General features: G+C 43.3%; 1 protein-coding gene across 5 annotated transcripts; it reads left to right on the plus strand.

Moving 5' to 3' along the window:
* The first annotated feature begins 125 nt into the window (after positions 1–125).
* Positions 126–21,761, plus strand: LOC119653688 (cytochrome P450 4d2-like). Of its 5 annotated transcripts, none has more exons than XM_038058554.1 (7): positions 126–174; positions 7,104–7,551; positions 15,782–16,165; positions 16,216–16,285; positions 16,444–16,643; positions 16,700–17,059; positions 21,332–21,761. In XM_038058554.1, exons 2-7 carry the CDS (start codon positions 7,398–7,400, stop codon positions 21,673–21,675), a joined length of 1,512 nt encoding a protein of 503 aa, XP_037914482.1. In that variant the 5' UTR covers positions 126–174; positions 7,104–7,397; the 3' UTR covers positions 21,676–21,761. The 5 variants fall into 5 exon arrangements, with proteins under 5 accessions (XP_037914482.1, XP_037914485.1, XP_037914481.1 ...); XM_038058557.1 differs by having other exon boundaries at positions 160–174; positions 7,116–7,551; XM_038058553.1 differs by lacking the exon at positions 126–174 and adding an exon at positions 5,662–6,899.
* The last annotated feature ends 2,315 nt before the right edge of the window (positions 21,762–24,076 follow it).

The following is a 24,076-nucleotide window of genomic DNA, read 5'->3' on the forward strand; positions in this document are numbered from 1 at the left end:
ATAATTACAATTTTTCCTATTTCAATGAAAACATTATACGTATCTGCGTGTAATTAAACTTGAATTTTATTATTGCGCACATGAGACGTCTTTTCGAGCTGCAGATTTATTTATTCTCGTTCCAGCTTTTATATATTTCAGATTGATAGGAAAGTTCGGATTAATTCACTCTTGGTAAGATGGAACAGTTGAATAAAGTCTTGGCTCTTAATTTTGTGAATGAAAAGTGAAAATTATTGACTCTAGTTATGATTTTATATGCCATAATCCTTGAAGAGTTTTAATGCAAATCTAAACATAATGAAAAAAATATAATTAAAAAAAAAAACTGAAAAAATCTTAAAAATGGTGATATCTACTCTTATGCTGTGAAATTTGTGTGCGGAAGCAATGAAGTGATTTTGACTTTGAGATGCTTTATTTTGCGGAGTTTTAGTTATTATCTTACAGTTTCCTTTCTCCTGGCTAGAACGAGCTTTATAAGGAGTGGAACTCAGTGGATAATTATTAAAGAAAAAGCTGACAAAACTATTCCAACACACCACAATATTACATGTATATATCAATGCAAGGATCAGATTTGACTGAAGGAAGGCTACCCTTTACAGTTTGGGAACTTATAACAGACCCCCAAAAAAGGAATATTTAACTTTTGATCAATACTATCGTGATTCCATTGTATTGTGTCATTCGAAATACTCATGATATACCTGATCCAGAATTTTTAAAAGTTCTGTCTTCGGAAAGGAGGGCGAACTGAATTGGAGGCGGCTTCAATGCCAGAGTAATGCGTAATATTATCGGTGAGAACCGCGCACGCACTTTCATACATCGGATCTACGTTTCGACACTCAGGCTACAAAATGAACCATTTCCGACGGAACCTCTTCATGGGAATTAGTAGTGTGTCCGCTGTTTACAGTAGCGAGTTCTAGAGGGCTTTCGGGTGAGCAACCATCAATACATCGGGTTCGCTGCCTCTCGGCATGCGCTCCCCTCCCCGGTGAGTGGAATGTCGAGCATCGGCAGGTTCGTTGAACCTCTTGTAGTAGGCACAGCCGCGCTTAAGAACCCTTTGGAGGTAGGGGCTGGTTTGCCGTATAATCAGTTGTGAACCTGGTAAATTCAGTTTGCGAGGCTTTCACAATCCGTGGGCACTCAGCTATGGTAAGCCTTTTTCAGATTTTGTGTAAAACAGAACCTTATTAAAATCGGTTTACTGTCTGTCTGTCTGTCCAGCACACGCATTTTTCTTGGAGGCGATTATATCGATTGACACCAAATTTGGTGGAAAGATGAGAACTGTGAACGTTCCCGCATAGAGTGAGTTATATCCTTTTACGTCGAATTTTCATCAAATATAGTCATGTGGTATATCAAATGAAAGGACTCGATTAGTACTTTCCGAAGTCGGTCTTAATTTTGATATTTGCGGAAAAGGCGGGGTGTGCGGGTGGTTGGAAGTGATACTGTTCTTCTTTCTTCATTCTCAGAAACTACACAACCGAAAAATCTGAAAAAGTCAAGAGGCTGCTTCCACATGGGGCCTAAGCTCCGAAAAACCCTATATATCGATATCTGTTCAAATAAAGTTAATAATAGGCCATTAATATAATTTTTAGTAATTGACAGAAAAAACCTCTTAAGTTCATCCTAGAATCACGAAATTTTGCCTAGACCATAATCCTACCAATTTAGGTGGAAATCGCACTATTACTAACAAAGTTATAATAAATCAAAGCTGTCGCTTCTTTGCAAATTCAGGTCTTTGAATGTCAATATCACTTGAAAGTGGATATTTTCACATAATATTTACATATATTACGTTCTATGTACTAATGGGGCAAATAGACACTCCAATCTATTTATAAAAGAAATACACAAAACCTTTCATACCTAAAGCGTCTAGCTTCCGGTTTCCCGACTTGTTTGTATTGATGGACGGCAGCAATTGCCGACTCGCGGAGGGTGTGCCATAAGGTCCGCGGTTTGGCACAACGTCCAAGCGGCCGAAAAGAGGGATGTACAAAAATAACAAGATTCAGACCAGCTAAAAGGAGACTCTGCAGCTCGGGATGACCACACGGATCCGTGAGGACTTGGTTATAAACTGACCACTAGAAAAATCGGGGTACCTACGGAAAACCTTTTCACTTAATGCCGAACAGATGGACCGAATTGCGGAAATAATTCCCAATGGACCCTATTCTGACTGTTGACAAAAGCTTGGAAGGCTCCAAGGATTGTTTAATTTTTACCCTGAAAAACTTGAAAAAGGCATGAAACTATGAAAAATAAGAAAGCACTCGTACCCGACGGTATCTCGGCAGAAGTATATAAAGCTGTACATACTGCTCGGTGAATTCAACACTTACCAGTTTTTCTTCTCGCCGAAAGGTGTCAAGGTAGTTCAGTTTAAGAGAAGGGAGATCCACAGAGGATGCTGTCATGGAGGATGTGGATGTTGTTCTTCGAGGTGCGTCACCCATTATTGATCCTGAACAGGCCCATAGCAGACTTGGCATATTGCTCATGCAGATTTGTGCTGGAAAGAACTGAAGTAGTCATCTTGACTAAAAAGAAGAGCAGCCTTAAGTCAACCAGTGGTAAACGTTTTTTCTTCTAGCAGGAATCGTCTTCCTAAGAATGCCCCTGGCAAGGAGCTGTATCATAAGCGCAGGTAAAAAAATATCGAATTTTGGGGACAGCCTTTGCCTAAAGTGCTGTCTTACAACCGGCTGTAATGGGAGCCGCGGGAGTCATTTCTGTGGCACTCCTCCTTAAAGACGCAAAACCATCCATAAGTGGAGAACTCTAGGGAGGAGCTTGCTCGTGAACAGCGAAAATTCGCGTGGGAAAATCTGTTAAGAGGCAGATGGACAGCGGCAACTTAAGTCCGTAGCAGATGCGAAAGTATGGGGAGATTGAGATGAAGTGAGATCCAGACCCAGCTTCTAAGAAGCCATGTTAGTTTTTCATGTTACTTGCACAAAATTAGGAAGGCACGATTTTCTGACTGGGTGTTCTGAAATGGGGTGAAGGGCGACACTGATCACGTACTTTTTTCTTGTGGAAGGTAGTATGGCATTCGTCAGCAATTTTATACAGATACAAGGGGAGGGAAGATTTTATCGTCAGAAAGATGCTGAGGAGCGCTAAAAGATGAAACCATACTGCACATTAAATTCCGGTTCCGTGGAGAAGATTGAGCTCGGCCGATGAAGGAACCGGATTGCAGGTGATTCTTGAAACTATTAATTCTCTTTCTCCTCTCCCCTCCCTTTGGTGGCAAGAAAGTTTTTCTCTGACGACGATAAAGCGTTTAGTTGGCAGTTCAAGCAACACATATTCATCTAGCCTAACCAACAAAGAAAACAAGAATATGGCCACATATAGGAAAAATGGGACATAAACATAGGAAAATACCTTGTAAACTGAAAACGGAATTGTTTGCTCGGAAATTAGAACCACTTATTCTAATTTCAGAACATGAAAATGAATTCTTGTAATTTCCAGCCGGTGTTTTTTGTGTGTGCTAATTTGCAGCATTCTTCCGTTCCATAGCTAGTTTAAAATCGTTGTCAAGCCAGTCATTCCGCTTTTTTTTGCAACTGAAGTCAAATATATTTGTGAACGTATCGGGTGGTTGAGAAGGTCATCTGTTGATGCCTTACCATGCTTCCTTCTGATAGCTGGGGTTTATGGTTTATTAGATGGCCGCACAGGAGCCTGGTACCTGTTCATGTTATTGGCACAGAGTATCAGCTAGCTACTGAGCTGATGAGAAAATGCGCAAATTAGTTATCCTTTTTTTATACGGGATCCGTCATTGTGTTGTGAATCCAGCTGGAGGCTCCCTTCGTGGCTTCCTATCAGGTTGCTCTTCCGAATAGGCTTATCAGCCCTACCCGAGCCCCCAACCTTGGAGGCGAGTTAACAGAGTTAACCCTGATTTTAGCGTGGGAGTCTACTCGTCATTTTTCACTAACTGCAGTTTTTCGTTAGAAAGAAACTCCTAAACTTCTGAAGTCCATCGAAAGACAGGCTTTTGCGGGTACACGTTGTTCCCAAGCAGAAGAACGAATTTTCACGATTCTCTTTTGACTTGTGATTATTTTAGCCTTTCCTTCGCGACGAGTATGTACACTATACATCAAAATGGCTTACCACTCAATAACATCTAATGAAGGGCAATATACCGCGGGGATGCATTGCGATACCGAGCTGCTAGGCTCCGAGGTTGAGCCATTCATTCCCTTTTAAGGGTTTACGTAAAACAAAACCTTATTATTATTAGTGTCAATCTATATGTGTTTGCAAAACAAAACCTTATTAAAATCGGTTCAATGTATGTCTGTCTGTCCGTCGGTCACAAGCGCTTTTCTCAGAAACGGCTGTATCGATTGGTACGAAATTTGGTAAGAAGGTGGGAACCACTTTTCCTACCTTACCCACAAGGTAAATGTGGTGGTATCAATGATGAAGTTGCTTATTGGACTTCTGTGGCAGAACTAATTTTTGCTCTTCTAGTCCAATTCCTCCTAGCATGTATGCCTTAAATACGCCGAGAAACCAGTCGGGGCCGGTCTTAATCGGAAATTTTAAATGCTCTTTAAAGAACATAATACAAGCCGGGAACTTCATTATCACTGATTCTCCAGTAAATTTTCTTTGTCATTTATCTTAAGTAAGGTCAAAAAGTCCACTTCTTATTTATACTTTTTGCTCTCTCCCCTATGCGAAGGGAGCAGGGCCATCACTATATAGAGAAGAAAATGCAGGAAGGTCAATTATGGTGTTCGCCCCACATCTTCTTCATAACAACCCTGTACGCTGTTCCCCAGGGGTTCTGGTCTGTCTCCGCGCAAAGCTGCTTAAGGGGGTCATCCCGTGTGTCGGATTCGTGGAATCGAATTTTTTTTTGCATCAATTATATCTAGATATAGTGTAGAATATTTGGGCAAAGCGATTTTTTGATATTCGGAGTCGTTCGGAAATTATAGTGTTAAACACGTGATAAGTAACATGCCAGATTTATGTCGATAGCCGTAATAAAGCTCCTATTTATCGATCCGAATGACATTCGAATGACTTCGCTAAAAGGACAAAAATTGAAGCCAAGGCTGTACATGTGTTTCTTCAAGAAACCTAAAGTTTATGTATTAGGTATAGCAGATTAAGGTTCAGTTAAGGTTTTATGGCTACAAATCGCATTCTACTCTTTAAATGAGTTTTTCTCGAAACTGCATGTTGAAAATCGGCTGCCACCATAGCCCAAAATCTATCCAACGAAATTCTTTGAAATTTTCAGGACTTATTTAGAACATATTTCTACTAATTGCGATTCGTTCATTAGTTTCTTTTTATTCATTGAAGAAGCTGTGAAAAAACACCAAAATTCATAAAAAAAAGTTTAACACGCCGTCGAAAATGTAGCTTTTAATATTTTTTGATAATCCTAGTTTGCGCACTGTAGTTAGTCTGTACGTTAAAACGCCGTTTACTTTTTTCTTTAAGATGATCACAACACCCTCTAGCGTGGTAGCAGAAAAACACCTTTTTTTTGGAGATGGGTGTATAAATTGCCCTGTGTTTCAATAATCAATTACGCGATCGGGGTGAAAAAATTACTATGTACAATCAAAATATTAATAAATCTATGGTGCAAAATTCGTATTTATATCTTTATCCAGTTCTTCACAAAAAATTTCTAAAAAAGCCAAAAAACGGCCTTTACACGGGATGACCCCCTTAAGTTATCTTCGCTTGCTGGTGCGTCTAATATTCGCGTATATTTCTCGTTTTCTGACATCCTCTGGTCTACTTCACGATCATTGGCAATTCCTTCTTGCTCGAAAGCATGCAGCCCGCAATTCCGCAACTTGCTTGTTCCACCAATAGTTCAACCGCTTTCAAACGTTTTTACTGGGCAAACCTGATTTCTAGCTTCACGAGAACACACAGCGTCACTTGCCTATTTTGAACCTAGAGGAAAATTGTCTGGTGGTAACTATCAGTGTAGTACAAACCTCGCCAGTGTCGAACTCACATATGTCAAATCAACTGTTGAGTTCGAACTTGTTCCCCGAAAACACATTTGATTTATTTGTAAGAACCAAGTCTAACTCCGCGAAAGCCTCGAGCAAAATACTACCCCTGGTATTCGCAGACGTTGACACCACCACCTATGACTTTGGGGCTCGTACTTTTTACATCCTAAACTAGCACACCTAGTATTTCCTCATATTGTGCAATCACCGTGGTGGAGCATAGCAATTCTATATGTAAATACCAGCTATTTTTGCTCTAACGAAGCCAACTCCCTGAAACTTCATCACTTCTTGGATGGCTTGATTTCCACACGTCCATATTGCCAGCTTGCAGGTTAGATCCCACGTCAACTGTTATTGTGATAAAGTTCACTGATTATAGGCACATCGGCCCCCTTCTCATAGATAGTCTATAATTTGTATCAAGCTCATTTGTTCATTGTATCTAGAGCTCTCTTAAATGCTAGGCATCTACTGCCGCATGCGATGTGTATGACCTTCTCCTTCACATTGTTTTGCAGGAAACCACCCTCTCCACAATTTTGCAGCTCTTTATTGGTGCTTAGTCTTCCTAACATCTCAGATCTCAGATTTAGAAGAAGACGTGTTCTAATGTTTCCCCATAGGGGTCCAGACCAGCCATTTATATGTGTAAAATGTTCTGAAACATTTCGTTATCACTGGACCTTTTCGACCCTACCTTTAATTTAATAAAATTAATTCTATAACTTCTAGTCTATCGCACTATTGTTTTGGCTTTATAAGATAATAATCATCATAACAAGCATCTGAACTGAGCAATTAATATTTTAGAGCCTTGACATGATTAAGATTATTTCTAGCGAAGTTGTAAGTATCGTTAGTCGTCAACCTAAGTCACTCAGTGATAGGAATTTGTTAAACTAGTAGTACGTTTTAGAATTAACAGATTCAATTAAGAAATAAAATAATATCAGATAAAAATGAAACACGAAGGTATATAATCAGAAAAATATCATTGGATGCGTAATTTCGTTATTATAAATAAAGTTAATGTCTCGAATATTCTTCTAGATTAATGAATAGCGTGACTTGTGCGTATTAAATCGGAAAAAAATAAGGAGAAAATATAAACAAATAAAACAGTGAATTCTCATCATTCTGTATAATAACATCAACAATAAGGGGGTGTAATGGTAATACCATAAATCTGTAACGTTTGTTATATCTAAGATTGCTAAATATGTGACGAAAAAACTTAAAAGTGCAATCATAATAAAGATAATATACACTGAATGTTATAGGTACTTTGATAATACCATTCTAAATCCTGTGTTTACCTTATCAGTAGCCGTTTAAATATTAAAAATGATTTTGGCTATAATTTTGGTTATTGTTTCGGCTTTATTACTTGACTACTTGGCGAAAAGGCGGAGATATAATCTGACGAAAACTATCCCAGGACCGCCAATTTTCCCATTTGTCGGCAGTTTATTGTTTCTGACACAGAGAAATATTCACGGTGAGTATCCTTGTTGGCTAAGCAAGTGTTGAATCCATTTAATTTTCGATTCACTCCAATTTGGAAATTTTGTCTGATCACCTTTGTCCTACGGTATGGCTTCATTGGAATACTTCATTTTCATCATCATCAACGGCGCAACAACGGTTATCCGGTCTAGGCCTGCCTTAATAAGGAACTCCAAACATCCCGGTTTTGCGCCGAGGTCACCAATTCGATATCCCTAAAAGCTGTCTAGTGTCCTGACCTACGCCATCGTTCCATCTCAGGCAGGGTCTGCCTCGTCTTCTTTTTCTACCATAGATATTGCCCTTATAGACTTTCCGGGCTGGATCATCCTTATCCATACGGATTAAGTCACCCGCCCACCGTAACCTATTGAGCCGGATTTTATCCACAACCGGATGGTCATAGTATCGCTCATAGATTTCGTCATTGTGTAGGCTACGGAATCGTCCATCCTCATGTAGGGGGCCAAAAATTCTTCGGAAGATTCTTCTCTCGAACGCGGCCAAGAGTTCGCAATTTTTCTTGCTAAGAACCCATGTTTCCGAAGAATACATGAGGACTGGCAAGATCATAGTCTTTTACAGTAAGAGCTTTGACACTATGGTGAGACGTTTCGAGCGGAACAGTCTTTGTAAGCTGAAATAGGCTCTGTTGGCTGACAACCGTGCGCGGATTTCATCATCGTTCATCGAGAAATTGTCAACGGTCTCAAAGTTGTATTCTCCTATCCTTATTCTTCTTCGTGTTTGATCAGTGCGGTTTGATGTTGTTGGTTGATTCGTCTTCGGTGCTGACGTTGTCACCATATATTTTGTCTTGCCTTCATTGATGTGCAGCCCAAGATCTCGCGCCGCCTGGCAGATCTGGATGAAGGCAGTTTGTACGTCTCGGGTGGTTCTTCCCATGATGTCCATATCGGATATGGCTGGACTTAAAGAGGATCGTACCTCTTGCATTTACCTCAGCATCACGGATCACTTTCTCGACGGCCAGGTTAAAGAGGACGCATGATAAGGCATCCCCTTGTCGTAGACCGGTGTTGATGTCGAATGGTCTTGAGAGTGATCCTGCTGCTTTTATCTGGCCTCACACATTGGTCAGGGTCAGCCTAGTCAGTCTTATCACTTTCGTCGGGATACCGAATTCTCTCCTGGCCCTGTACAGTTTTACTCTGGCTATGCTATTATAGCTATTATATGGTGCAACTATTGTCCATATTTCCACAGTTTTTCCATCGCTTGCCGCACAGAGAAAATCTGATGTGTTGCTGATTTGCCTGGAGTGAAGCCTCTTTGGTATGGGCCAATGATGTTCTGGGCGTATGGGGCTATCCGTCCTAGCAAGATAGCGGAGAATATCTTATAGATGATACTCAGCAAAGTGATCCTCTATAGTTGCTGCACTGTGTGATATCTCCCTTTTTATGTATGAGACAGATAATGCCTCGTTGCCAATCGTCAGGCATTGATTCGCTGTCCCATACCTTGAGCACAAGTTGATGAAACACTTGGTGTAACTGGTCGCTTCCATATGTAACCGATTCGGCTGTAACTCCATCGGCTCCTGGCGTCTTATGATTTCTTAGCCGATGAATTGAACGGACTGTTTCTCCTGAACTTGGTGGTGGCAGTATTTGTCCATCGTCTTCAGTTGGTTGAACCTCCAACTCACCGATTTTCTGGTTGTTCAGTAGTTCATCAAAGTACTCAACCCATCGCTCCAATATGCCCATTCTGTCGGAAATCAGATTTCCCTCTTTGTCTCGACACGATGAGCATCGAGGTGTATAAGGCTTCATCGTACTGACTTGTTGGTAAAACTTGCGTGCTTGGTGCGGTTGCTCCCTGTACTTTTCTAGTTCACAGACTTGTTGGTTCTCCCAGGCTTCCTTTTTCCGTCTGTGAAGTCGCTTCCCCGCTCGATGGAGTTCGTGATAAGTCTCTGCGCGTGCCACGTCCTTTGAGAGTGCAACATTACTCGGTATGCGGCATTCTTCCGTTCCGTTGCTAGCTTACATTCATCATCAAACCAGCCGTTCCGACTCCTTTTGCGGCTGGGGTCAAGTATGTTTGTGGCCGCATCAGTGATAACGCTCTTCAGGTGGTTGTGAAGATCATTTGTTGATGCTTCATCTCCAGGGCCTCTGTTGACTACGGTTATTGCGGCATCCATTTCCCTCTTATAGGTGTTGCGGAGGGATGTGTTGTGGATGGCTTAAGTGTTAACTCTCACCGGATTGTCAGAGGGGATTGTAGGTGGTGTCATAATTCGAGCTCGGAGCACCATACCAACGAGATAGTGATCCGAATCTATATTGGCCCCCCTATATGTTCTGACATTCATCAAGGCTGAGAGGTGGCGGCGTTCGATCAACGCGTGGTTAATTTGGTTGAAAGTGGTCCCGTCTGGGGAGGCCCACGTATGTTTGTGGACAGTTTTCCGTGCAAACCAGGTACTTCCAACTACCATTTCGTGTGACACTGCTAATTGAATAATCTGCAGTCCGTTATCAGTTGAATTTTGGTGTAAGCTATGGAGCCAACGTATTGCCTGAATACGGGCTGCTTCCCTACTTGGCTGTTAAAATCCCCAAGTATGATCTTGACATCATATCTGGGTCAGGCTTCGAGGGTCCGTTCTACTGCCTTGCAGGAGGTATCCTTCTCCGACTCTGCAGTCTCCTCTGTAGGGGCGTGAACATTAATGAGGATTATATTTCTAAACTTGCCTCGCAAGCGCGAAGTGCCTAGCCGTTCGCTTATGTTTTCAAAGCCGATAACAGCAGGTTTCATTTTTTGGCTAACTAAGAAACCTACTTCGAGCACATGGTTTACTGGATGACCGCTATAATATATGGTGTAGCGGCTCTTCTCCAGGAAACCGGTCCCTGTCCATCGCATCGCCTGTAACGCTGTTACATCAGCCCTATATTGGGACAGGGTATCGGCTAGCTGCTCATCAGCTTTATCTCGGTACAGGGAGCTTACGTTCCATGAGAAAATGCGCAAATCGTTATTCCGTTGTCGTTGCCGGGTTTGTCGTTGTGTAATCCGTCCAGTCCGAGGCTCTTGTTGTGGCTTCGTAACAAGTTGTTTTCCGTGTAGGGTTGTCAGCCCTACCCAACCCCCAACCTGGAGGACCAGTTGGTACAATTTGTCCCGTTTTTAGGCACTGGAGACTCGCCTTCATACTTCTCCGTCTGCAGGTTTTCGTTAAGAAAGAGCTCCCAGCGGTCACCACGTGAAGGTGGAGATAGGGTTTGGTAGTAGAGCTTACTTACTTTATTTTAAGAACCAATTAAAATTGAAGAAAGAATATGTATTTTCCTCAAAAAAGCACATACGCGTAGTATTTTACAGGAAAAACATTTTTGTCACATCCTTCAAATATATCGTTTCTCTTGATATATCCTTTACTGGTTTATCGGCTGTCCTATTTCAGGATCTTCTATTTTAGAGTGAATCTGTAATCTATGGGAGGGGTTGGCTAATACCGCCTATCTGATGATGTGATTGGTGTTAGATACATTTTACAGTCTAGACGGAGAAAAGTAAAAAAACTAGACTAGAATACCTTATGCAGGCCCGCATTCTTTTCCTGGAATAATTTAATCGTGGACTTTACAAAATAAATTTCATATTCAAATTCTAAAAACCGCAGATGTGCTTGCAGAGACAAGATGAAATCATGTAGACCATCTAACGTTGTGGTGTGCCGCTTACTTTAGTGGCACACTTCCTATAAGTTCCCTTAAGTTAACGAGGAAGTGCTTTGATGTATTCGCTTGGTTCACGAATGACTGTTTAGCCTCTAGGTTGTCTGGTGCATCATGTTGGCAGCTGACAAGCCTCCTTCGAGGTTCTGATTTACGCCGCATTTTATGGAACTTGAGGACAGCCTCTCCGATGCAATGTCCCGCCAATCTGTCTCTGTCTGGATGTTATGTGGTAATATTTGTTCGCTTGGCGCCACCATGTCTTCACGATAACGTCTCTGATGGGTACCATCTTAGTCCACATAGTGAATCACTCAGTCGCAGTGAGCGGTGCAGCAATCCTTGTAAGGTTGGCAGTGGTTTAACGATGTCAATATTTATGTGCGAGATGCATTCTGTAGTACTCCTGATGTGTCTTCCGATGTAGGATCGTTCACACAGTAGATAGAAGCGATCTTAATATATAATGCCTCTGTTCATCGAAAGCTACGTGAACTTTTCAGATAGGGATCTCCTGGGAACTCTTCGACTGGTATGTGTGGTATTATGCGCTGTGCCTAAAATCCTCTTTTGATCTCAGAACTATGGGCCGAACGCTGGTGTAGAAGCCATAGTAGACACAACAGGCAATTATTTCGTTCTATTTTTGATTCCCTTATCAAAGTTTGCAATTGCATATCAATCACTCAGATTTCGGATCCAACTTACTGCGACTAATACCTCATTATGAAAGGCTGTTGTGTATTATCTGGAGGAATATTATATACCTTTGAGTATATTAGCAGTTTCGTATCGCGGCACGCCTCCATTCTTCTGCTTTTTAAATTGAAGTTACTGCAGAAATTTGAAGCAAATGGGTATGTATTTCTTCCACTGGTTTTTTTTTATGGGTGTAGGTGGAACTACTGTCCCAGTTTGCAGAAGTATATGGAATTCTCACCCACTAAAACCACCCCCACTTTTCCGTCCATATCCTCGCACGACCACCGTAAAATATTACTTCGCGAGGAGGCCTCTGGTTTACACCAGCGCAATAACTCACGCGTCCATCGCGCTTTACGAGCTTGTTCCAGGTCATTCAGCTTCTCCTGTATCGTAGTTTCGTTCCGCTTATCGCACTCCAGTTTTCTGCGGAGCTCAACATCTCCTCCACGAAAATATGTCCGATAACTCTGTTGGGGGCATCGCTTAACCTCCTTCTTTCATTCACGAATCTCGGACAGTGGAACAAAACATGTTGCGGGTCCTCGGGTATAGCGGGGCATTCGTGACAGTCTGGAGACTCATCCAATCCGAAGCAATGCAAGTACTCCCTGTATCCACCGTGTCCCGTAAGGAACTGCCTTAGGTGGTAATTTAGTTCTCCATGCTTACGCTCGACCCATCTCTCAATACACGGGATCGGTGCATGGATCCACCGGCCCTTTCCGGAATTATCCCACCGTTGCTGCCATCTCCTGTACAGCTCTTTCCTAGTAGATTTTAAGAAGCCCGCAGTCACTTTGGCCGGATTCACCCTGCTTCTCCGTTCTATATGCACTGCACACCCTCAATGCGATTGGCCAGTATGCCGAACTTACCTTTTTCTGGTTCGCGGTGTTATCCAGTGCGCACGCCCAGACAGGAGCCGCGTATAGCAGGATGGATTTCACCACCCCTACGATAAGCAGCCGGCGACTTGATTCTGGCCCTCCAATGTTTGGCATCATTCTTGCTAGAGATGAATTAGCCTTCGCTGTCTTTTCGCGAGCATAGTTCAGCTGCCTCTTGAAGCTCAACTTGGCATCGATCATTACCCTAGGTATCTAATAATCGATTTTGAAACGACCTTATGATTACCAACCCGAATTTTGACAGTGTTGTTTTTCCGATTGGTAATAAGGACCGCCTCCGTCTTATCTTCCGGCAGGTCCAATTTCACCAATTGGAGCCATACTTTGATACAATGAATGACTTCCTTGCATGCGGTTCCACGTCCTGGTGGACTTTCGCAACTACTACCACTGCCAGGTCGCCTGCAAAACGAATCAATGTTGCCTCCCTTGGCACGCGAAGGCCGAGCACTCGGTCATACATTATGTTCCACAGCAGGGACCCCAGTACGGAGCCTTGAGGAACACCTATTGTCGCAATATATTCCTTCGGTCCGTCGTCCGTCTCATACCAAAGAAGTCTCTACGAAAGGTAACTGTCGATTATCCGAGCTAAGTAACAAGAGACACTCAGTGTAGCCAGGGTGCCTTTAATTCAATCCCAATTGGCTGAGTTAAAGACATTCCTCACATCCAGCGTTGCCACCGCGCAGCACTTACCAACGACCGATGCCTCCCGGGCCAGGTCTAGGACCGTGGCAATGGCAATAACCGTGGACCGCGTTCTACGAAAACAATACTGCCGCTGCAATAGGCCACCCGTTAGCTCGACGAATGGAAGCAGCCTGTTGTATATCACCCTCTCCAACATCTTCCCCATAGTGTTTAATAGACAGATAGGGTGATAGGAAGAGGATGCGACAGGTGGTTCCTGGGGTTGTGGTACAAGAATCAACCTCCGCCTCTTCCACTGAGCGGAAAACACTCCTTTAACCATGCATGATTCAAATGTACTTATGAACCGTGCGGACCTGATTTTAGCAACCAATTTCAGGGCTTTCTCCGGAGTCCCGTCCAATCCCGGAGCCTTATTGTCCCCAATTCGTCCACAGATGTCCCGTAGTTTCTCCTCGGTCACCACGGGGATTGTGAAAACGTCCTGTTGAACCATTGGATGAAGTCCACTTTCTTCTTGTTGTGGGAAAAGGATTGCTATTATTTTGAACAAGAGTCGCAGACACGTAACTTGGGGTGATTTTTGTACACGAATCTTGTTCATTACAAACTTGTAAGCAGCGCTTCAGGGGTTCGTATTTGCTTGAAGGCACAACTGATTGTAGCAATTCCTCTTACTTTCTTAAGACTATTTCGAAGATCGCGGTATGCCTTCTTCGACCGCTGATGTTCTGGCTTCCCTCTCGTCCTCTGGAAAAGTCTCCTCGCTCGCAGACACGATGCTGTCAAAAGCGCGATTTCTTGGTTCCACCAGTAGTTTGGTTTCCTACTGTGATGGAACTTGCATCGCAGCATTGTAGAACCGCAGGCCTCAGTTATCCGTTGACATAACTGGCTCCTTTTTCCCAGGTAGTAACCTCCTTCTAAGGCCGCTAGAAATGTCCCTTCCTTGAAAGTTTCAGTGGACTACCCAGCTATCCTGGTTTTTCCACTTTTGATGCTCACTCAACTGTCGCCTCTCCCGTTCCTGATATCGAGAAAGATGGCTGTGGGTATAGTGCTCACTCACCCGCCAGACTATTCCTCTCGCCTACGAGGTACTGAGGTTGGTTAGATCGACGATTGAACGTAGTCCTCTGCCTCGGAAGGTGGTCGCGTATTTAACGTTGGCGAGTGCGATGTCCTGCTCATCGAAGGTTTCAAGCAAGATTCGGGCCCTGGTGTTCGTCACTCGACTTCCCCAGTCTAAAACCCACGCGTTGAAATCGCCGATAACGATTTTGGGGCTATGGTTTCTAGCGCCATCACCAACACCAAGCCGTCTAGCATCTCCTCATAATGTTGCGCTAGGAGGAGCATAGCAGCTGTAGCTTTGGACAACATGCATTGCAGTGCAGTCTTTGATAAGGTGACCCTCTTCACCACACTTCCTGCATCTTCTCGATCTATCGTACTCACTAGTACATGCTGCTGCTGCTTCTTCCACTGGTGTGAGCCTCTACACTGGGGCTTTGTCAAGGAAGGTGTTATCTTTTGCGAGCAGAATTCATCATTCGAATTCTCTGCTGGAGCAACATTAAGATAGCCTCATCAGTGCGCTTCCAATGCTTCCAATGAAGGAGTCCATTGTAGAAGCATGTGTATTAACCCTTCACTACGGGGCAGGGATAACAATTTCTTTCAGACGTCACTCCTTCAAGATTGTAAATTGTCCCTAAAATCTTTGACATTCCCTAGAGAAAACTCCCATAATAGCGGTCACAAATGAGGCCGCTGTATATACTATGCCTCCTCTTTCTTGTTTTTTTGTTAGTGTTGATACAAAAAGAAACTGCTTAACTAACATCTGATGAAATCATCCCCTTAGACTCTAGTCCTAGCCAATGCGAAATCTTTGAAGTATGCCCTACTACGGATTACTTCAAAACTTTAACCAACGTTATGTCAGTCTGGAAACTTTTTTACGGGTTTTAGCAGGGTAAGCCTACTGAAGATCGTAAATGGATTCGTCGGAGTCCATAACTTTTTATCTTTTGAAGAGTATGTATACCTTTTATATTTGAGTTTTTTTTTTGTGTACCCTTAACGCAGTAATGAACTTTTGCAAGTTAGTCTGCCGTGGGGGTGGTGTCCACTCATGAGTTTGACTGATTTAATTTAATTATTCATCAATCAATTTATTGACTACCTTTTACTTTCTACTCTATTTTTCCTATTAATAATACTGGATTTCTTGAAGATGCTGTCAACAATATTATTCATTACACGACACTCTATGGTCCTTTGGTACGCGTCTGGGGAGCTAATCAGTTGATGGTAGTTTCCATCAACCCCAAAGATTTGGAGATTATCATGAGCAGTCCAAAATTTATAACGAAAGGGACCATGTATAACCTGATGAAAGCCTGGCTCGGAGATGGTTTGCTCCTGAGTAGCGGACATAAATGGCATCAACGCCGGAAAATTATAACGCCCACGTTTCACTTCAAAATCTTAGAACAATTTGTTGAAGTTTTCGACCAGCAAAGCAAAGTTTTAGTGGATGAGTTGCGGATTCATGCAAGCGGAAGATCATTTGACATACATCCCTATATAACGGCCGCAGCATTGGATGTGATCGCAGGTTGGTTTCAAATGTTTCAATTTAGATATAATTTTATTAGGATATTTCAGAAACCGCGATGAGCACCAAGCTGCAAGCCCAATCTAATCCTAACTCTGAATATGTACGAGCGGTTGCTGAGTAAGTATCATAAATGAACCCTTTTTAAAAGCCGAAGAGGTTAAAATAAGGCTAAAAATGTCTGAATTGGAAGTTAATAAGTGGTTTAGATTCAAACTATTAAGCTATCGACCAATTATCCTTAAACCGCTAAGCTAATCCTTTTCGCTTTATTACAGCATCACAGAAATTCTAATCACTCGAATGGCCAACATCTTCTTTAAGTTCGATATCATCTTTAAACTCTTCGCGCCGGATCTATTGAAACGCCAAGAAAAAGCTGGCAAAATTCTCCACAACTTTACTGAAAAAATAATCCAACAACGACGCCAATCATTGCTAGAACAAAATGGAAATATTCACATGAAGGAAGCTGAAGGTGACTTTGACACTTTGCACCATCCCTTAGTGATAATTTCGAAGAATCCTTTCCAGATGACATCGGTCTGAAAAGACGAACAACGTTCCTTGACCTCTTACTTGAGTCCACTATTGATGGGAGACCACTGACTGGGGTCGAAATTCGAGAAGAAGTTGATACATTCATGTTTGAAGGACATGACACAACGACAGCTGGAATCGCATTCACTCTTTATTGTATTTCACGACATGCAGACGTGCAGGAGAAAATTTTCGCAGAAATTCGTCAAATTTGTGGGGATGATAAGGATGAACCAGTTAACTTGAGGAAGCTACAGGAAATGAAGTATCTGGAGTTGGTTATTAAAGAATCATTGAGACTATTTCCGCCGGTACCTATGATTGAGAGATCAACAGTGGAAGATACAAACCTTTGTAAGTCATCTTATTAAGTAGGGAACATTTTGGGGATAGGATAATAGGAAGTAAATGAGAAGCTGGGATTGGTGGCCAATGGTACTTTCTACTAAGTCATGCATTTTATATTACGGTTGCACTTGTCCTGCTTTCTCGACCTTAACACGCTTGATGCCTTTACGAGACATCCGGTAGCCTACAAGTGACGTAGACACAAAACTAGCATCTTTCAAGGCGTGAGTGCTTGGCTCAACTTATACAGTCAAACATAGAGCAGAAGCATAAGGGATTCACATCTATTACAAAACCATCCCTGATCTGTCCAGTTCAGGCCTCACTGGACGGCAATTTAAGTAATGATGCGCGAGTGCATTTACACCCTCCCGCTTTCCGCACTTGCAGCTTTCCTTATCTTTGCCCCCGTCAGTAGCATTTCGGTTTTATATTTTTACAACTGCAGAGATTTTTTTTAATCGGTAAAAGGTATCCCCACGGATTCGAGAATCTCCGCAACTATAATTTCAAGGCTAAGGTTCGTCTTCAGCGCCCCTTTCAGATTTCTTTCTTCCCTCGCAAATCTTTATATATGGCTACTATTCATCCCTTCGTGGAGTATAGCGTGTTAGCCACATATACGCGCCATAATTCGCCGTTACCCGAAATACCCTTCGGCCCCCTCTATGGTTTCCCAAGACGCTCACACTCGTCGTCTACTGCTCTGTCGCTAGTGTCTTTTGTGCGACCCACTCAGTACCCACCTTTGGAGAGTGGATTCCACTGCAAGGCGGAGCCCCCAATGCAATTGCCACCCCTTCTTAATATGTGACCTCTCCACTGGCACTTCCGTCTGCCGATAAGAGTGCGTATGAGTGCTAGGCCCGCGCGCTGACCGAGTACTTCGTTTGAGATAGTGTCAGGGCAGCATACACCGATGAAACCACGAAAACAGGTGTTGACGCGGGCTTGGAGCTTTTGGGTAACAGTAGAATTTACTCTCCATGTGCTACTCCCATATAGTAACACAGAAAGAGCGCTAGCACAGAACAGTCTCAAATTGACCTTGGTGTTGAGATTTTAGACAAAGCAGCGAAAACGGATCTAGCACTACTAATGCGTCGGGTAATATCCAGGTCCATGCTACCGTCTGCAAAAACCTGCCGGATCTTCTAGCGTATCACCGCATCCAAGGCAATTCGAGGAATCACCCAATCCAAAGTGGTGCTAATATTGTCTGTAGCAACCACCACATTCTCTCCCCTTTTCTCTGTTTGGCTTCGGAGATTCCGCGGAAAAAAATCAACGACGATCACGCATCGATCTCAAGACAGACGACGGGACTCCTTATCCCGTCGTTACCATGGAATTTGTAACCTAGTGCTTATTTACACCTTTCATATGTTCAATTGAAAATGTCGAGAACGTCAACCAACACCAATGAACGACACATGAGCAAGCAAAACTGGATGTCATTGACAGTTTTCCGTATTCGAAGCGGAGGCCTAAGGACGCACAAGTTCCACGAGACATCTTATCGTTGTCGGGGAAGCAGAGACACTTTTCAGTCTCTCACACCATCGATTATGCCTTTGGTTGTCATTGAGGAATCGCAAAGCGGCTGGTCTCCGCCGGTCATCCTAGTGGTCAAGCCTTGCAATGTTCATCTTCAGCCACGTAAGGTGAGCAGTCCAAAGTAAAGAAGGTTTATCTGTCGCCTCTCATGGGGAGGGGGAGGGGGATTTTCAGTCGTACTCCGGAGGCTAGATTTACCATAATTTTAAACCTGGAGGATGCGTTCTGACATATTTCTTTGGACAAAGGGTCCAAAGATAGGACAGCTTTCCAGGGCAACCACTCGATCAGGCTGTAACCCTGTGTTTGAACTCTGCATTGCACCTCAAAATAACCAAAGGCATACCTATTCGTTTGCGTCATCAAGTACATATTTGTATATTTGGAGGACTTGCTCCTGATCATACAGACCCTGGACTTGCCAGTTGCTACCCTTGAGTCAAGCGAAGTTCTGTCTAAGATGCTCTCGCTTGACATTCAGACCACCAGTATTTAGAGAAGTCTGTTTCGGTCATTGCTTGGATGTGGAGGTTATCAATGCTATGTCCAGCATGCTGCTCGTGATGACCTTTGCGGATGGCTTGGATTCAACATTTGTCTAATCAAAATTCCATCGAATATCACGACTAAATAAATCTACTATTCGTAACAGACTTTTAAGATGGTTATCAGTACCTATATGCTGGTACTCATGTGATCTAAGTTCAACGCTTAGCTCCGAGGCCCATATTTTATTGCAGAACCATGCCTTCTAGCATCATTTAATAGCCATGAAAGGGGGTTCAGAACCATACAGAGCCAAAGCGCACTCAACGAACACCCTTGGAAGACACCTCTCTGTATATGGATGGGCTTTGAGGTATTAGTACCCTTAGATTAATACACTGATGAGGTGGTATGCCACCCTTCCATGACCGTTGCCAAACATTTTATTAGTTCCGAATCAATGCGATACAGACGTAAAACATCAACTAGCCAGGTGTGCGTGAGGTTGCCAACAGCTTTGACATAATCAATATAGCAATTAGTTAAATTTGTTGGCCTCTAGTTGCCTGTCTTATAACTACCGCGTCGGTAATGGGTTCTGATCCAATCGGCAGCCTTTTTGCTCCTCGGACAGAATGTCCAGAATGTCTCGAGATGCGCATTAACTCCTCCGCTAATGATGGACGTTAAGAACTTGCAGATGCAAGTAATCAGTCTTGTAACGGCGGCGTCCAGCACCCTGTTCTTTTTTAGGGATAAGGTAGATAATCCCCGCAGTGAAAAAAGGTGAAAATTCTTCAGGCCGACCAATGACCTAGCTTATGTCATGTGCCAACCAACCATATGTACTGTTAAACTTTTTATATTAGAAACTTTGCACCTGATCCAGACCAGAGCCCCTGCAGTTTTTTGAGTTGATATGGCTCTTCGAGCTTCCTCTTCGGTAACATCCGCAAAATACGTAATGGCATGGCCTGTGCCTTCAGCAGTAATCCACTCAGCACGCTCAGGATACTGGTTTCTGTTTTAGTATGTCCAGAATTTCGGTTACGGGTATTTCACTGGAGATAGCATTATCACGGTCGACCCTCTGCACTATTGCCGGTATCTGATATTGCCGCTACTGTCTTGAGTCAGCCTGGCAATAACCTCCTTTATGAAGGTCGGCGGTGTTCCAGACAAATTTTCCATGGTATATCTCTTCAGTCACTCAGACCAATAGCGCTAAATTTAATCTTTTGTTCGCGCAATCTAACAGATGTTACTGCACCACAATAAAAAAGTGATTGTAGTTGCAGTAACGAAATACCAGCGGGCAGTCATGATGCAATCCCATCATTGAATTTCCGGAGTTGCTGGAGATGTCTAGAGCCTGGGAATAACTCGTCTATGCAAAGAGCCCATTTTCGAAAGTAATATACACACTCTGGAGAATTCGTCTTGAGCGTCAGTGGAGACATCAGCTGGACGGCCGGGAAGAATGCTGACGCTTCCGCCTCTGCTCCTTCAACTTTTCAGCACTCACGCTCTCAGATGGCCAGGATTGTGTTGCCAATAATGAAATGGTACTGGTCTGCGACCCGCTGGACAGTCATGTATGCGTACTGCGGGAAGCGCTTGACGAATCTGTGGTGCAACAAGGGACGGTAAAATATTGTACCTATCCCCGGCGACCTTATCTCGTAGTAGGAGCGGATCATAAAGGGTTCATTTAATCAGTACAGCGCTGTCTACCCAATCCTGCTGAAGCTGTCATTACAGACTATGGCAAAATAGAAGCAGCAGGCGGCTAAACGTTGATTCGCCCCACAAGTAGCGGTTTCCACGCCATAATGTCCATTACAGAAGCCCGACCCAGTCAAGTCAGTCAAGTCAAGCGACTCCCACCGGCTTTCGGTGCCGGACCTCAAATTTCTCCTTCTTTTCATTCGACGGATTTGCATCTTACACTGCCACACGTGGTGATAGCACCCTCAATCAGTAACCGGCAAAATTGCAAAGTTCCTGCACTTTCCTCGCCAACCCATGGGATGCTGTGGTTGCTGTACGCGAACCATTCAGAATGCATCCATCCCTCTTCCTTTCACAAACAAGCTTGGAACTATTATTATTATTTCGATTGCCATTGTGTTAGCCACACCCATTTTACCTCATCAAAAACAATCCTTTCTTCATATCTTACAGACAATATACGCTCTAACCTTCCTTAGTTACAATATCATTTCTATATTTCAGATGGCCGCACCATTCCAACTGGAACCGATATTATCATCCCAATTTTCGTTGTTTCCAAAAATCCAGACGCTTTTCCTGAACCTGAAGTATTTCGTCCTGAAAGGCACGCATTGGAGAATCTTGAAGATAAGGAACCATGTCCTTTTGCTTATATACCATTCAGTGCTGGACCGCGAAATTGTATAGGTCAAAAATTTGCAATGTTGGAGCTGAAAAGCACAGTTTCGAAGATTCTTAGGTACTACGAATTGTTACCTCTGGGTGAAGAGCCTCAAGTTGAAATGAATATAATAATGAGGTCGAAAAATGGAGTCCAGTTGGGACTTAAGCCGAGGATATATTAGAGATAATGTGATATCCTCATTTAAGGGAAACAATTTTAGTAGTATGAGCTTTATTAGGGGATTTAATATATTTTTTTCTAAAACAAGTCGGTTTTGTGTTTCAATCTAAAATTGGGTTAGTATTCTGAGAACTCGACTCACTACACATAATGTTTTCAGGGCTTCTATCAACACTTTGATCAGTCATAGATGATTAATTTCATTAAAAACTTTTCCATCATTGCGAGTAAGGGCGGTTCAGATCCTTAGAACTACGAAGAGTGACAGATCTTCCACTGTGCAATCAGAGATATCTTTGAGGTCCACAAAGAATCGTTTACCCAGTGTCTGCAACCTGGCTCTAATGAGAGCCTTGCAATCGCGAACTGTAGGTTATGGTGAGTCTTGCTATATGCTCCCCTATAGGCTAGTGCCAGCCGCTGTAATCCTAGACCGCTTTGTAGGTATATATCTTGTACAAAAACTCTTGCAAGCTTCCTGTAGGAGGGCCAAATACTCTGGGGTTGGCGCAGGTGATGAGTCTCTGCCATCTGAAGTCAACGGTTGTTGAGTAGCGCGAATAGATTCCACCGTTGACAATCGACAGCGGGACGCCGGTTGTCTCCACCCCTGGACTCTCAAAAGCAGAGCCCATTCTGTTCAGTCGGTAGATTTGCTCGCCCTCCTCTATGTTCCTATGACCAAAAACCCAGAGGAGGTGGACTTGGAGCGTGCCGCATGTCCAGCGCGTTCCTGACCTGCCCCACCAGAATGATGTCTCCACTGAAGACAAAGCCTTGCATTTACAGCACCTTGCCTGGAATACACTGGCGAATCCCGAAAGATCGTACAACTCGGCTGTACCAGCATATCCCAGAAAATTCCCGTGCTGACGCCACTTACCATTTTTAATCCATCGATAAAGAATAGTGTGTCATAACCTGTAACACGTTACCTTAAATTAGGATGGTCTTCTTCACCGCTCTATATATCCAGAGAATCATCCTCATTTCCATAGAAACATCCTCTTGTAGGCCTTGAAAACTATACACGCCTGCTTAACCCTCAGTTCTACATTCGACCTCCAGCTTAGAATCCCACACCCTGGTATTTTCAACGGAAGGAAAGTGACGATCTTTATTCATTTAGCCGCGGACGGGGGAATTCGGGTACCCTTGCTTTGAGGGTAAACAGCTTTGTTCCGGTTCGATTCATACTGATGAAAAATGCGAGTACTCCTTCCCCAACGACCCCGCTATGATTTCACTCATAGCGGAGGGAAAGATCCCTGTGACAAATATCACCAATTGATCGGCAGTCGACATACCCCACCACCTTCACCCCACTCCAGCCAATATTCGTACGATTTTATCCATTTTTATAAACCTAAGCGTCGAAGAAATGACGTCACCTTGGGGCAGAGAGTTATATGCCGAGAACTCATAAACTCATAGCCAATCCTCCCCAATGTTAATGAAGTGCGTCCACATTAGTAGCTCCAGGGTTCCACCTGGAGATTCCGTCTAGGAATATTCCGACTTTTCAAGAAAGGATGGGCTCCCAAGTTTCTTGGACAGAATCTTACTAAATCTCGCTGAGACGCTGATGCTTTCCATGTTCCAACAATAGACCTCCCTGGTCAGTTTCCTATTGAAAATTGGACCGATTTTCATTCTGCTGCGGGGATCATGTCTTCTTGTTGTATTTTCCAAAGCACGAGAATTGTAAGGGAGTACCGGATGCCTTTTCTAGAGTTCTGACCTTTGATTCTAGTTTTGTCTGTTGATAACTGGATTAAACTTCCGCTTGTCGAACTTCCTGGAGTCTTGTTTTCGATTAGCAAGGTGGTATCAAGGACCTCCTACCAACCGTCAATGTTCTTCGAACTGGGGAAATGGAAGATTGATGTACTGTCCTTGTTAAAAAACGACAGAAAGAACGACAGAACGACAGGAGACAAGAAAGTGGAAGAGTGAAAGAGCTAAGCCAAAACGTGAGCGTAAATGCGAACGCCGCAGCTTATCAAAAAATTGGCCTTCTGCTGCGAGTTGGGTCTCCTCTGATCCAGGACTTCTGTACCAATGCAACGCCGGAGGAAGGAGGAAGAGCAGCGGATCAGTCGAGTTGCACTTCGAGTGCTGCAAGTTTATCTGTGCTACCCTCAGCATGATCGGCTTACATAAGAGACCGTCAGTCTCCATAGTACTGTCGATCTTCATATCCATTGGGTTTCGCGGAGTGGAGCACTTTCGCCTGTAGGTTCCAGGCTTTAAACCGCACTTTGCAGTTTGCCTTTTCCAATGTCTCCAGGCACTTTCCATTTATACGGAGCAGAAAATGTTGGGTATTTAGCTGGGGTTCCTTGTACTTGAGCACCACCCAGTCGTCAGTGGGAATCCTCGGGTTTTGAATTGGATCTTTG

This window comes from Hermetia illucens, chromosome 4, assembly GCF_905115235.1.
Source record: "Hermetia illucens chromosome 4, iHerIll2.2.curated.20191125, whole genome shotgun sequence".
Taxonomy (NCBI): domain Eukaryota; kingdom Metazoa; phylum Arthropoda; class Insecta; order Diptera; family Stratiomyidae; genus Hermetia; species Hermetia illucens.

What these genes read in the sequence shown, in the direction of transcription:
- LOC119653688 (XM_038058554.1), top strand. Translation starts at nt 7,398, where the DNA reads ATGATTTTGGCTATAATTTTGGTTATTGTTTCGGCTTTATTACTTGAC. An exon ending in TATGTACGAGCGGTTGCTGA is followed by an intron (nt 16,286 to 16,443) that starts GTAAGTATCATA and finishes GCTTTATTACAG; the next exon opens with CATCACAGAAATTCTAATCA. An exon ending in TCACATGAAGGAAGCTGAAG is followed by an intron (nt 16,644 to 16,699) that starts GTGACTTTGACA and finishes AATCCTTTCCAG; the next exon opens with ATGACATCGGTCTGAAAAGA.